This window comes from Leguminivora glycinivorella, chromosome 20 (genome assembly GCF_023078275.1).
Source record: "Leguminivora glycinivorella isolate SPB_JAAS2020 chromosome 20, LegGlyc_1.1, whole genome shotgun sequence".
NCBI classification, from domain to species: domain Eukaryota; kingdom Metazoa; phylum Arthropoda; class Insecta; order Lepidoptera; family Tortricidae; genus Leguminivora; species Leguminivora glycinivorella.
The window spans coordinates 10,570,511-10,585,563 of NC_062990.1; the positions used below are offsets into that span (position 1 = coordinate 10,570,511).

Here is a 15,053-nt window from a genome sequence, read left to right on the forward strand (position 1 = left end):
GTCGTCCCGTGAGACGACAGACGTCGTCCTGTGAGACGACAGACGTCGTCCCGTGAGACGACAGACGTCGTCCTGTGAGACGACAGACGTCGTCCTGTGAGACGACAGACGTCGTCCCGTGAGACGAAAGATGTCGTCCCGTAAGACGATAGACGTTGTCCTGTGAGACGACAGACGTCGTCCTGTGAGACGACAGATGTCGTCCCGTGAGACAACAGACGTCGTCCCGTGAGACGAAAGACGTCGTCCCGTGAGACGACAGGCGTCGTCCCGTGAGACGACATGACGTCGTCCAGTGAGATGACATGGCGTAGTCCCGTGAGACGACAGATGTCGTCCCGTTAGACGACATGGCGTCGTACTGTGATACGACAGGCGTCGTCCAATGAGACGACATTGCATTGTCCCGCGAGACGACAGGGTTGTTCCTGTGTGGTGGCATGGAGACGATGGAGAAAATTGACAGCGATGGGACGCAGTGTAATCCTATGCACCGTCATAAAGAATATAAGGGACAAATGCCACGCTCACGTAAGACGAGACAGAGCGACGTCCCGTGAGACGACATAGGTTCGTCCCTTGAAAAGTCATAGCTTCGCCTCGTGAAGTGACAGGACACAAGAGATGTTTTGAAACGACAGATGAGGTCCCATTAGATAACCTGGCCTATGAAAAGATAGGGCCCACGATCCGATAGGGCATCGCCTCGTGATATGACAAAGGAGATCATTCATTGTGCAGACATGATTCGTCATTAGAGACAACATGAGTAAAGTTGTGCTGTGCGAAAAAGTACACTGTCGTATAAATTGACAAGCGTCGCTCCGCAAAAGATTAAACCTTGCAGCGACTTGGAATTTGGATTTCGTTGCCCTATGCGATGATTTACGACATCCCGTGAGAACCCATTGGGTTATTACATGCTATGCACTAATTCACCTTTCGTGTCATGAGACGAGCGTTATGATCACGAGGCAAAATTTATTTATTTATTTATTTAAATTTTATTGCACAATTGGAAAAAAAAAGTACAAATGGCGGACTTAATGCCTTGAGGCATTCTCTACCAGTCAACCATAGGGCCAAACAGAAATTCGCGAATGTGGGTGCAGTGAGAAAAATAAGTTTAGAAAGCATGACAACTATTGACAAGTATAGCAAAATGTTGTATTTGTACTCGAATCTCAATGAGATTATGTCGCTTTAACATCTACTTTGCGGTAATTAGCACAACTCTTAACTAAACATACTTTGTATAAGGTATTTCTAAACATATATACTTCGTAGAAGGTCTTTCGAATCAGAACCACAGCGTACGTGTTAACCTGAGACATACACAATTACACAGTTTAGTCATTGTCTTATTAGACAAAAAACATCACGTGATGGGTTCCCATAAGTGGGGTCGTTTTAGACAGGTAAAGTGAACGACATCAGCGTCGTCTCAATTGCCTAATTAGCTAATACATAATCAGCGTGGTCACCTGACCAACAGATGACTGATTGTGAGGAATGTCCAAATTTATCTCACTCGTGAATATCTGAACGGCCATAATGATGACGAATGTGTGATCCAATTACTGTAAAGCAACGCCGTTATTGCCAACCTAATTTGTCGTGTCAACTTTTAGAATGCTCGTCATGATAGAGGTTTATTAGAAGGTTTGACGTTGTGAAAATCCACTTCCACATCTAAAAACGTGTGGGTGGAGCTTCGGTAGCAATTAACTAGCACTTTGTTGCCAGATACTAAGCGAATTAAGAAATATACATAATAGTGATGCTAAACAGAAAAAAAAAAAACCACTTCATATTACAAAGCCCTTCTTGCCCAATCAGAAAGGGAGAGGGGGCGGCGAAGATACCAATGGGATAAAGAAAATCCATTGATTTATGCCACTGTTTTACGCTATTTCTAGAGTGCAGATTCTTTTAAATGAATGATTAGAGCTCTAGTCTCATCAAGTCACGGGCGTCAATAATTGACGCATGGTCTTGGGTCTTGATACGGACTTTAGAAATGCAGAAGAACCACTCAGGTACTTAGCAAATGTTGACTATTAGCTACAAAATAACTTACCGCAAAGGAAAATTCTTGTACTAGGCTTATTACTCTGTGAAACCTGGATATTCGTCTGTATTTCAGTAAACTTATAGCTGTCCGGCTGAAACATCCAGTCGGACTAATGGCGGATAATGTTCCAGTATATGTTGTTCAGTATACCGAACTGACAAAAGTATTACTTCTGTAATAATCGACCCAGTAGAGACTTCTGAACCAATTCATTTAGAAATAAAAAGCTACAGCTCGGAAAGTTTTCTAAGTACGATATATACATATATGTACTACAAGTTGACCTCAAACTGCCGTTAATCGACCAACGGTTAGAATACTCAATCATGCATTATTACTAACGTTAGCCAGACCAAGGTTACAGACAATCCTTCAAGAAGTTAATTACAAAGACAACAAACTCGTACCGGAAATCTGACTCCCAAATATATACGATATTTTGTGGATAGTTTGGCAAAATGACTTAAAGGATATGTTATTTAGTACAATAGCATTTTAGTATGCCTTGTTGCATTGTTACTCAGGATGGACTCTCGTCGTAAAAGGATTTGTCGGTTGCCCAGTTCGATGGCGTAATGTTACGAATCATATGTTTCTATAAATAACTAACGAATTAGATTAAAGAGACGACCGAACAATATTCTCAAACTATTTACAGCGAATAACTATGGCTTACATCTCTTGACCGAAGTAAATGAAGTTGGTCCTAAACTTAAACAACTACACAAAACAAAGCAAGAAACCGTGTAGGTAAATTGTATTCAAAGTGCTTATTTGTTGTATGAGTATGATATATCGAAAACACTTTAAGCTCATTAAAACCAATAGGGCAATACATTTTCCGAGAGAAGCCGATTTTCACAATTTGCTAAGGCACTCTTATGGATAAAATGTTGAAAGGTAGTCACTGAATGTGGAGGCCTGTTTCTGAAATAATAAATTAAACGGAAATTGAAGGATGAATCTCTTTCGATTTTAGAACACAGTTTCCTCTTACAAATAAAGAGGCGCTCGCATCCTAAAATTATCGCCCGCTACTACGGTATTACTAACAGAAAGTTCCCGTTTATTTCATTTGACAAATGTTTTCTGAATAGGTTTCTGGGGCCTAGAGAGATTAACAGAATTTGTATATTTACAATTAACTTTTGGAACTACATTAGCGCGTTGTAGGATCGATACACATTTCCGCAGTTGCTTACTAAGGGCCATTTATTAGAATTTTGCGGCGCGACTATTTGTCAGTAACAGAGTAGACGCCACAACTTATCCAAAAACGGTTCGTAAGGTCAGAGGACGAGTCCCAGTCCCAATTGAATTTAGTGTAAGGAACTAGAAATATGATGTTTATAACATTACTGTGCTTATGATTTAATTTAGAAGACTTCGGACTCCTAATATACCTGACATACAAGAATTTGTTAGGACACTCATAAAAGGGAGCGCAGATTCTAGGCAAAATGGGTTTCTAGTGGTAACAGAAAACTTAAAATTATTGCCGTTTAAATAGATATTGATGAACTATATTTATCAGAAGTAAGGTATTGAAACCTAAATGAAAAATAAAAGCTCAGCGCTTAAGGTACGCAGTACTTAGAGCTTCTATATTTTGACCTATTGGTCTCGGATGACAGGCAAGTGTAAATACCATTGTCATCGTCCTTGGCGCTACATGCTACAGCCGTGCGCACGTACGACTTTTAAGAAAATTCTAATTATATGCCACACGATAAATAAATAATTGTCATCTCGATATAATTGTAGAATCAGATATTACCCTACATAACAGTTGCATCTTGTTTGTGGGAAGTCCCGCTGCATATGGATTTTGGGAAATAAGCAAGAATACAGTAAATATTAACCCGTATGTTTATGTGTATACATCAGTTTATAAAGAACGTGAGACATTTATATTATTCGCACAAAAGAGCAATATAGAATATTTTGCTTTGCAATTTGGTGATAAATTACGAAAGTTCTGAAAAGAAAACTATTTACTATCTTAAGCTGATGACTGAATTTTAATTATAAATGGGTAATCGTACATCATTAACCCTTATTTGAAGAGTTATCTGTCGTCTTACATTCTTATTAGAATATCGAAATGGACTAAAGAGCCATAAGTCGTAATGTTTTAAAATTACTAGCTCACGAATCGTACAATTTTGCCTTTATAAATTCGGCTAGCCAGCACATAAGTCATAAAAATGATAAGCCTAAAAATATATGCATCACATATTCATAATTATTCAAACATAAATTAAATATTTCAAATAACGAAAAAAGCATACTAGCTAGACATAGTAAAAGACTAAATAAAGTTGACGCGTACAGTGTAGAGAGGATTCCCGCATTAACATTCATGTATATTCATGGAAGTATCAAAGTCAATTTAATTAGAAATAATTGCCTTCATTTGATCTTCGCCTAAATATGTGTGACTCATTAGATCATTGATTCGTTTCAATCGCTTGTATCCCAAAGCTTTTTGCTCAGTTGACCCATTTTAATTTAATAGGAAAAATTTGCATAGTTTCCGTTCTCGTAAAGACTGAGTGGGAGCTTACCTTTTATTATATGGATCCTTAGCTAACCATGGGCATGGTATTGTCAATTCAGTCAGAAGCCAAAAATGTATTATCATCTTATTTGCAGTTTTGCTACCAGTCCAGCAGTAATGCATACATTATCGTGATGTGGGTATACATTACAAATTAACATATGATAGCGTGCAATTTCTTTCAAGCGTTCATTTCAATTGTTTTGGCAAATGTATATTTCATATACAGAATTCATAACACATTATGCTATGGGAAATGTTGACATTTGGCAGTGGGCTATGTAAGACAATGTTTAAGCTATGTCAATATTGCTTATTACTCAGTATACTAACAATAATATGTGCATATTCGGAAATACATATAGGCGCATTACTTATGGTACAGTAATCAATTTACATGAAAAGTTAAAATTTAAACATTATGTCATAATGCTCATAGCAGTTCTATGATATAATTGTGTATTATAGTTACATGATATAATTATAGTTATCTTAAGCAGAAGAAGACTAGTATCTTGGTGAATTTATAAGACAAAAAACATGTATATGATCTTGTTCCGACTAGGGACTGTTGTAAGGGAAACGCGAGACAAATTTAGCCAACGTTGATGTAACACCCATTGATGAAGGGGAAGCTCTTCAGAGTTTGGGTTGCTACAGATATTTTCTCACAAAAATGTTATTGAAATAACAGGTTTTATTTCCGTAAATATTGTAATACCGATCTATTAACTACTGGCTTCCTGTCGGTTTTATGTTATACATAAATTAAGTGATTCACCACCATCATAGAGTCATAATGGATAACTGTGTTGTGTTGTGTTGAGTCAGTTTCAACTCATGAAACCTTAGTGGCTAAATTTTGAAACATCCCTTTGTATACCTTCCTATTTCTTATTATGACATTTCTGTATAAATAAAGTATATCAGTCACAGTACGCCCTAACCAGCGCCGGCAGAGGTTTAAACACGTCTCATTAGTGGTTCAAGCGAAGGCACGGACACCTAAATAGAACCGTTTTTCCCCCGAAGGGTAAAAAACGGATATTTAGGTTCCTGCCGAAGCTTGAACCACCCTTAAGGGCCTTGCCGGCTAAAGGTACTGAGGAAAAAGCAGCCGAGCGCTGGTAACCGGGCGACACTAGTACTTGACTGGCGCGCCAGATGGATTTTTACCCTTCGGGGGAAAAACGGTTCTATTCAGACAGGCCAGCATAATTTTTATTGCCCAATTAGAAATTCACAAGTTACCTGAACTGCTTGCAAACATTGTAACTTGGGAACCCTCGTTAGTGAGGAAAGGGGATGACCAAACCGACACCGGATTTTCATAGAAAGATAGATCCCATTTTCCTCTAGCGTGGTCTTCCTCTTTAGAAATATTTTTATGATTCCAAATCATTATTTATAGGTCAAATCTACCAGCCAGCATAAGAAATCAAGTTAAAATTTATATGAAATTACTTTGCACTCTTGTGAATAAAATTCTTTCGCTATCAGTTTTTGAATAGCAAAGAGAGCCTTTCAGAAAAAATATCCAATAACCTAACCACAAAATTAAAATTTTCAAAAAAACCCCCGACATAAGTACTGGACCGATTTTCATGAAATATGGCTAAGAACATTCCCGACTAACTCAGCTTTCAAAAAAAAAAACTAAATCTAAATCGGTTCTTCCGTTCGGGAGCTACGATGCCACAGACAGACACACACACACAGGCAGACAGACACGTCAAACTCGTCGTCGTTTTTGCGTCGGGGGTTAAAAATGTTAATATCCAGAGAGAAGAATGGGAGAAGAACTAGGTACTTTTCTATGAGGAAACTATTGGTCCCTATCCTTTCAAGGGCCGAGATTTCCTCGGTTGTAAACCTTACAAGTTACGGCTCAGCCACGACATTGGTCTAATCGCGACAGCGGTGAGCGGCAGCCATACATTGAAGCGAGACACAGCGATGGGGCTTTTCATTCGCACGTATGGCTGCCGCACGCCGCTGTCGCGCTTAGACCAATGTCGTGGCTGGGCCGTTAGGGTTACGATCAGAGTAATGTTCAAACTATGAAATTTACATCACTAATGAATTAAACTTTTGTACTTAGTTTATAATATGAGAAGCTAATACTTGTAAAGCCTGACCAGAAATATATGAAAACGCGCCATCTTGCGGAGTTTCATTAGAACTATTTTATTCATACTAAACTGAACTGTCAACCCATACATCAGAATAACAGCGTCTTCCTGACAATAGTCATATATTTTGTTTTCGTTTCGCGTCGCAGAAATGCCATTCGGCTACGGCACCAGGCTTCAATATTTATTATAGTGACGGGATAAGAATTTCACCCCCCCCTTTCCTCCCGTGGGTGTCGTAGAAGTCGAACTGTGAGATATGGGTTCAATTGTGGCGTAGGCGAGAGGCTGGCAACCTGTCACTGCGTTTCTTTCAACCCCTTACTTATTTGCTAAGAGTATTGAAAGAGTACTGAGTGGAGTGTACTGAAATTTCTGTAGTTTCATGTGCTCTGCCTACTCCTTATGAGAATACAGACGTGGGTATAAGAATGTGTGTATTTATTACATGTACAGGATGGCCCAAAAATACGTTGACAAACTTTTTTATAAATTATTTTTCGGTCCTTACACGAATTTGTAGGACACAAATTAAAACCTCAATAATTTTTGACCAAATAAATCGAATCGTCTTCAAAATATCTTCCTTTGGCTTTGAAGTACAAACGCAAATAATAGAATAAAAAATTAACGATATGCCGCTGCACCTCTAGTATTACTTTCATCTAACTTATTTCATGTAGGTATAGTTTGTAAAATATCCTAATTTTTGTAATCAATAAACGGGCTAGGGTTTTAAGATTGATTACAAACTATAATTTGTAGTTTTAAGTTAGGTGAATTTACGTAAGAAGGCTGAAACGTATCAAGTTTATGAATCTGGACAAAATGTCTTTACACAATTGGTCTACATTGCTAACCTTGAGAACTGGACATGAACGCTGTTGAAATATCCATGGTGAATGTAGAAATATACAATATATATAGGCCCAAAAAATATTTTCGGTAACTTCGATATTTTGGTTTATTTCAATATTTCCCTATTCTTTGTCAACGTAATTTTAGGCCACCCTGTAGTAGTAGTACTACTACTACTACTACTGGCCTTAGCGTCTATTTCAGACGATTTATGGTGCAATGTCCGAGAGACATCGCTTTATATGACTAACTGTAGTTAATATCTTGTATAACCTAAAGAGGAGAGACGGCAGACCCAACACAAGATGGTCGGACGACCTATGCGAAATAGCCACAGATTGGCCAACTGTGGCAAAAACCAGAGACAGATGGCTAGAGCTGGAGGAGGCCTTTACCCGAAAGGGGTCCAAACCAAATTAATTTTTTAAGTATTTTTAATTTATTTTTTATATTTTTAAGGTCTTTGATTTCGGAATAAACAGGCTTTTTATTTTTATTTTATTTTATTTATAACCTAACCACAAAATTAAAATTTTGAAAAATCCCCGACCGCGACATAGTAGACCGATTTTCATGAAACATGGCTAAGAACAATCCCGGCTAACTCAGCTTTCAGACAAAAAACAGACAGACAGACAGAGAGACAGACACGTCAAACTTAAGTATAACACCCCGTCGTTTTTGCGTCGGGGGTTAAAAATCAGGTCTTTTATTCGAATGGTTATTGGCAACATGTCAGCACATTGCGATGCAGATAACACCGCCAGCGTTCTTGGTTACAACACTTCAAGTGTCTATCTTTGATTTAAGTTTACTGTTAAATTGAAAGAAAGTAAAACTGTTCCATGAAGTCATACAAATGTAATTTTTAACTTTTGTATCAAGTGTTTTTGTTTTAAAATCATTTTCTCTCTTATTTATTTTGAAACAAAGCCGTAAACGATTGAGGTCAAAATGTAATTTACTAGTGAAATTTTGTGGGTTTCCTCGTTTGGCACACAAGTCTTTGATCTTTTTTCAATAGGTTGCCCTCTGAATCGAAACTTGCGTGAAAACATGTTGAAGAATAGCCTTAAAGCGGTTTTTCTCAAAAGGTCTTCGTGTAATGGCGTCGTTGAGAATGAATCCACCATGTGCGCGTTTCGTGTTTAAGTAATTAATGCCTTATGTACTTACTTTAATGTCACAGTTTCGTTTTCTTTCAACCCCTTATTTGCCAAGAGTGGCACTGAAACTTGAGTAGTTTCATGTGCTCTGCCTACCCCTTCATGGGACACAGGCGTGATTGTATGTATGTATGTATGTACTTATTTCGTTGCTTGGTAGTTACCAAGTTACAGTTATTCGTCCATTAAATATGTGGAATTCTCCGATGATAACTATGAATATTATACACCAGTCCAGCGAGCCGATTTTTGAGTCTCACGCGTTCGAATTCAGAAAATTGTCACTGAAAATAATAGGCAAGTCACCGTTTTCAACCGGTATTTTAGTGACAGTGAGACTCAAAAATCGGCCCCGTCGAAACTTCGGAGGGCCATCTGTACTGAAAAACGTCGTACGAAACACGTGCGAAAAGGAAATTCGTAACTCGTGTCGATTTAAAACACTCCCTTCGGTCGTGTTTTAATTTATCGCCACTCGTCTCGGACTTTTATCGTAAGCTAGTTATCATTCGTTTTGCATTTCCTCTTTTTCTGCACTTGTACCGTAATGTATTGTTTTTCAGAGTTGGCTAAGTTGGCGTTCAGTGGTCGAGAACGATCACCCAGATGACCATGACTACTACGACGACGCCCGATATAAAAGCCTTAGATCTGTAAGTAATATCCATACTAATATTATAAATGGGAAAGTGTGTCGTGTGTCTGTTTGTTTGTCCGTCTTTCACGGCAAAACGGAACGACAAATTGACTTGATTTTTTAAGTGGAGATAGTTGAAGGGATGGAGAGTGACATAGGCTACTTTTTGTCTCTTTCTAACGCGAGCGAAGCCGCGGGCAAAAGCTAGTAATAAATAAGTCGACCAGTCAGGGGGCGTCTCCGCGATCCTATCGCCGCGCTACAAGTACGTGCCGGCGGCCGCGAGTTCGCGGCCCATTCACTGGTGACGATTTTCGCGCGGCGCTATAAATTCAATGTCGGCTGCTCGCGTGCGGTCCTTTTGTTAACGTAGGTTAGAATTTAGAATGGCCGCATTTTGTGAACATCAAAGGAGTGAGCCTTCTGTACTTGAACTATTATAGAGGTATATTCTGTGGCTATATTTATTTGATTTATTTTTTTAAAACTGTGTAATTGATCAGAATAGTTACGAGAGAGAGAGTTAAAGTGTCATTTTTCATAACTCCCTAGAGAAAAGCTCTTTCTATAACTCCCCCTACACCTGCGTGCCATGGCACACTTACTGAGCCAGTGTGATGAAAATGTTGTATCTTACAGAAACCGGAAGAGAAACCACCGGAAATCGACGGCCATGATAATATTAAGGACTTGGTATGATTATTTAATTTACTTGATATAATTTCCAAGCGCTGGTAGCTTAGCGGTAAGTACATGCGACTTTCGTTTCGGAGGTCGCGAGTTCGAACCCCGGCTCACACCAATGAGTTTTTCGGAATTTATGTGCGAAATGTCATTTGATATTTGCCAGTCGCTTTTCGGCGAAGGTAAACATCGTGAGGAAACCGAAGTAATTCCAATAAGGTCTAGTTTACCCTTCGGGTTGGAAGGTCGGATGGCAGTCGCTTTTGTAAAAACTAGTGCCTACGCCAAATCTTGGGATTAGCTGTCAAAGCGGACCCCAGGCTCCCATGAGCCGTGACAAATGCCGGGATAACGCAAGGAGGATGATGATGATCTAGATTCAGACCAATTTTGTCGGCAGCAATTTTGCTAGCCTAGGATTCCAATATTTCCAATATATATGAAATACATAATTATACCTACAAAAAGGCAACTCGAGGAGGGTGATTAAGTGCCTTAATTGAACATTAGTGCCAGCCGTGTTAAGTGCCAGTTGATGTGGATCACATTAAGTAATATGAAATATGAGACTAACAGGTTCGCTCGGACTAGCAATGTTACAGAACGTTCTCAATATTTCCGTAAATTACTAAAAAAGTTTATGAGAAAATGTTAGTGTATTTGTGTTTTGATCATGCAGAAATGTCTGCGAGCGATATTACATATTTTTAAATTTACATGATGCTTGTCAAACGTGCCAACATTACCATTTTATATGGTAACTTTGCCACGGAAGGTAAAGTTATCACAGTTGACGGTACACCTACGTACAGTGCAACTAAAGACCAAATTAATTAAATATGTAGGTATAAAGCTTCGGATGTTATGATTGTAAGATTGGACGTTTGCAATTCGCTTATGTACCTAGCTTACTTATATCTTTAATGTCTTTGTTTCAATATTACCAAGTTGATTGATTCAATGTACATTTTATAAGTTTTTGAAATGAGGTATTAGTCTAATATTAGGTACTAGAGATGGGCGTTGACAGGTAAATACCGGGAAAATACCCATATCTACCCAATCCACCCGGTATTTACCCGTACCTACCCAAATGAGCGGGTATAAAAAATAATATATGAAATTAAAGATTATTCTTAATTTACATGACTGAAATATATTTTTCTACTAAATGAATATATATATATATATATTTGACTAACTAATATTAAAATGTTAACAGAAATTCCAAATATTCCAATATATCATGTGTAATTTACCACATTCAATTAAAAAGTTGTATTCCCCAGATGTTTTAGGCCCACTAAGTATTCAAATAACTTACTTAACTTAAACACGGTGGACAGACAAATGCAAATTCATTAGCCTGAGGTCACAGCTTTGCAAAACGCCAAGTAGGTGCATCCGTATTGAAAGGGTGCAATTAGTCACTTGACCGATCAGTTACTTTTTTAAATTTTTTATTTATGGGATATTTATACTTTAGTTTGTACTTAGCTAACAAGCGCCACGTCCACGTGTGATTTTAATTAACACTTGCTTTGAATTCGGACTGTAATAATGCCTTCTATGTGGCTTCGGCTAGATACTGGACATCGGCTAGATAGTAGGCTTTACCAAACAAACAGCTCCCAAGTAACATTTTAGTGCTATAATTTTGGTTTTCGACGCTAAAAGCTACTATAGATGTCTTATAAAGGTTTTCGGCGTGACCGCCTGTCGTATAAAAGCCTCCAGTAACACCTTTTAGCTCTATAAGCTTATACCGCTAAAAGGTGTTATTAGGAGTGATGTAAACGTTTATATCACCGTTTTATAGAGCCGCTATAGGCCTGGTCTATAACAGGATCAAATATGACTACTATAGGTCTATATTATTGTAAAATAGTGTTAGGAATCACTGCTATGCAATCAATTTGCGCTATTAAGGTTCCCGAGAAGCCGCTATAGTTGTTGCGTTATACAGCTAAAAGGTGTTATTAGGAAGTGATGTAAACGTTTATATCATCATTTTATAGAGCCGCTATAGGCCTGGCAGGCAATTATGGTCGCGCGATAAATGATAAAACATCTGGCCGTCCCTATCGCACTTACTAATAGTGCGATAGGGACGGCCTGATATTTTATCGTCTATCGCGCGACCATGCTACCCGTGCTGGTCTATAACAGGATCAAATATGACTATTATAGAACAATATTATTGTATAATGGTGTTAGAAATCACTGTTATGCAATCAATTTGCGCTATTAAGGTTCCCGACAAGCCGCTATAGTTGTTGTGTTATACAGCTAAAAGGTGTTATTAGGAAGTGATGTAAACGTTTATATCACCATTTTATAGAGCCGCTATAGGCCTGGTCTATAACAGGATCAAATAACCTACTAAAGAACAATATTATTGTATAATTGTATTAGGAATCACTGTTATGCTATCAATTTGCGCTATTAAGGTTCCCAACAAGCCGCTTATAGTATTTTTAGTAGTTGTGTTTTAACAGATTTAAAACCTAACTATAGTAACTATAGCACTATTTTGGGATATAGTGGCTTTGGAAAACACTGCTATAGTATTTAACACTGTAGATAGTGATATGAATACCATTATAGAGCTATTTTGCTGTATAATGAAGTTTTCAGGATACGTTTATATAGCTTTGAAAAGCGTTAATAGTCGTTTTCTAATGCCTTTTATATCTCATCGCCGTATACGCCACAATGACTCTTTTATATCACAGAACTGTTGAATAATGGTTTCGGTATCTCTTTTAAAACACAATAGCGTTATAGCTGAGTTTACTATATGTTTTATAAACCAAATCAGATATATAAGAGTAGAAAACGATTACTTTTAAATGATAATTTTTACCTTAAAAGGCTGCTTTATGGTGTTTATTTATACATCGTAATTATGAAATCAGGCCAAAGATGCGGTATCTGGTTCCGTACAGTGTTTTTCTAGAAATTAACTTTAAAAATACACATAGCGACCAATTGTAGTTTAGATTTGTCATACTAAAAAGAAAACAACATTTATTGATACTGTTTATGCTTTCTATAGTAAAACATTGAAAACAAGTATTGTTTTCTATATAAAGAACTTATAAGTTAAACTGGATCATAGTTAAATTAAAAAAAATAATAATAATAAAATCATTTATTGTAAAAACCTACATACAGCGCCTTAAAACCAAATTACTTACTTTCTAAACACTTAAAACTATATACTAAATAACAACAAAAGAGAAGATGCATCAGTTACACAACAAAAAGAGGAGTATTGAAGTTAAAAACATTGGTGCTGGCGCTGGTGATTCTCATGCAACCCTAATTGAATCCACGATGGCGGGCTTATGGCAGTGAATGCGTATGATAAGTGATATAGTCGAACTATAAAAGCGTATGTTTTACTTCTTGGATCCATAGTAGAAATTATGGTGCCAATAATTTTATATTGTATTAAATTATATTTATTTATTTTATTCAAAACATGTATAAATCGACGGCGCATTTAAAATACTCCATTAAACTAATATTCTTTTAACGGTAAAATTTCCATCGCATACCTTTTTGCAGTAATGATGGAAGTATACGAAATCCAAATCATGTTAATTAACACTAAACTTCATAAGTTCACATCACACGCCACTTTTCATTAAGTTCCTCGTTTAGAACACTTTTTGTTAAGTATTACACACATTAAATTATTTTAGAAATTTCGCATTAAAAGGGACGGCAACTGCTATTATAGAACAAAATAACCTGTATAACGTATAACGGAATCTCAAATGCTACTATAGCATAAATTGATACTATAATAGCGTTACTGTGTCCTCTATGTCAACAAATTAGCACAGTAGTCATCATTACATCACCATAAACGACCTTAAACGTCACGGATGATACTGCTATAGGCCTATTATATCACTAAATGGCTGCATAATTGCGCCAAATCGGCTCTACAGTACCAATATAGACTATTTATAGGACCATTTAGTGTGATTTAATTTGGTGTCCTCGACCACTATAGGACCAGAAATTGTTACTTGAGAGGAACTATAATAAGCACACAAAATTTCATCCCCATCGGTTCAGCCGTTTAGGAGGAGGAGGTAACAAACACACAAGCATGTCAATGATATTTAACAAATTCCTTATTCAATACGAATACTTCGATAAATGTTTATAGAACTATATTAATAAAATATAAATATATTATACAATACCAAGAAAACATTTTTTCACGATTAAATTCAATTTATGACCCATTTTATTACAATATTTATTTATACCCACCTATTAGGGTAGAAAAGGTAAATATCGGGTAGATTGGGTAAATACCCGGTAAATACCCGATATCTACCCCGGGTATTTTCCCGCCGCCCATCTCTATTAGGTACCCACAATACAAGCTTAAAGCTTACCGTGGGGCTCAGTCAATCTGTGTAAAAAAATGTCCTATAATATTTATTTATTTCAATCAATCAATTTTTTTTTGGTACTGGATCTGGTAGGATAGACTTGACTGACGTGTGTGTGTACTAGGGCTTGCAATATCGGACGATTTTCAATTCCGGAACTGGTTTTCGAGATTGGACTTCAATTCCGGAATTCCGGAACTAGTTCCGGAATTGAACAATTTTTTTTGGTTTGGTTTTCTGGTGGGTTTTTGATGAAATAATACAATTTTAAATTGAAATTTATTATAAATCGACGTTTAAGACAATAACTCCGTACCTGAAAGGCATATAACACTGAAATTTTCATTTTAGTAATTTTACAGGAAAGCCCATTTTGTGTCAAAATCGGTCTTGCAAGGTATTTCGAACTACAGTTAACGATACAAACGAGGTTTTAGTGCCAGTTTTCTGATAGTGGTCAACGTTAAAGTTATTTTTTTATCCATTGTCTATCGAAATAATATAAAAGTAATAATTTACAAGAA

At 37.1% G+C, this 15,053-nt stretch overlaps 1 protein-coding gene across 1 annotated transcript in view; it reads left to right on the forward strand.

Annotated features, from left to right (window-relative positions):
• LOC125236932 overlaps window positions 1-15,053 on the forward strand; it is a 31,198-nt gene that overhangs the window by 13,634 nt on the left and 2,511 nt on the right. Inside the window, exons 2-3 of the mRNA XM_048143848.1 lie at window positions 9,354-9,443; window positions 10,067-10,120. Of these exons, the coding sequence (XP_047999805.1) occupies window positions 9,354-9,443; window positions 10,067-10,120 (144 nt within the window). The remainder of the gene's footprint in view (window positions 1-9,353; window positions 9,444-10,066; window positions 10,121-15,053) is intronic.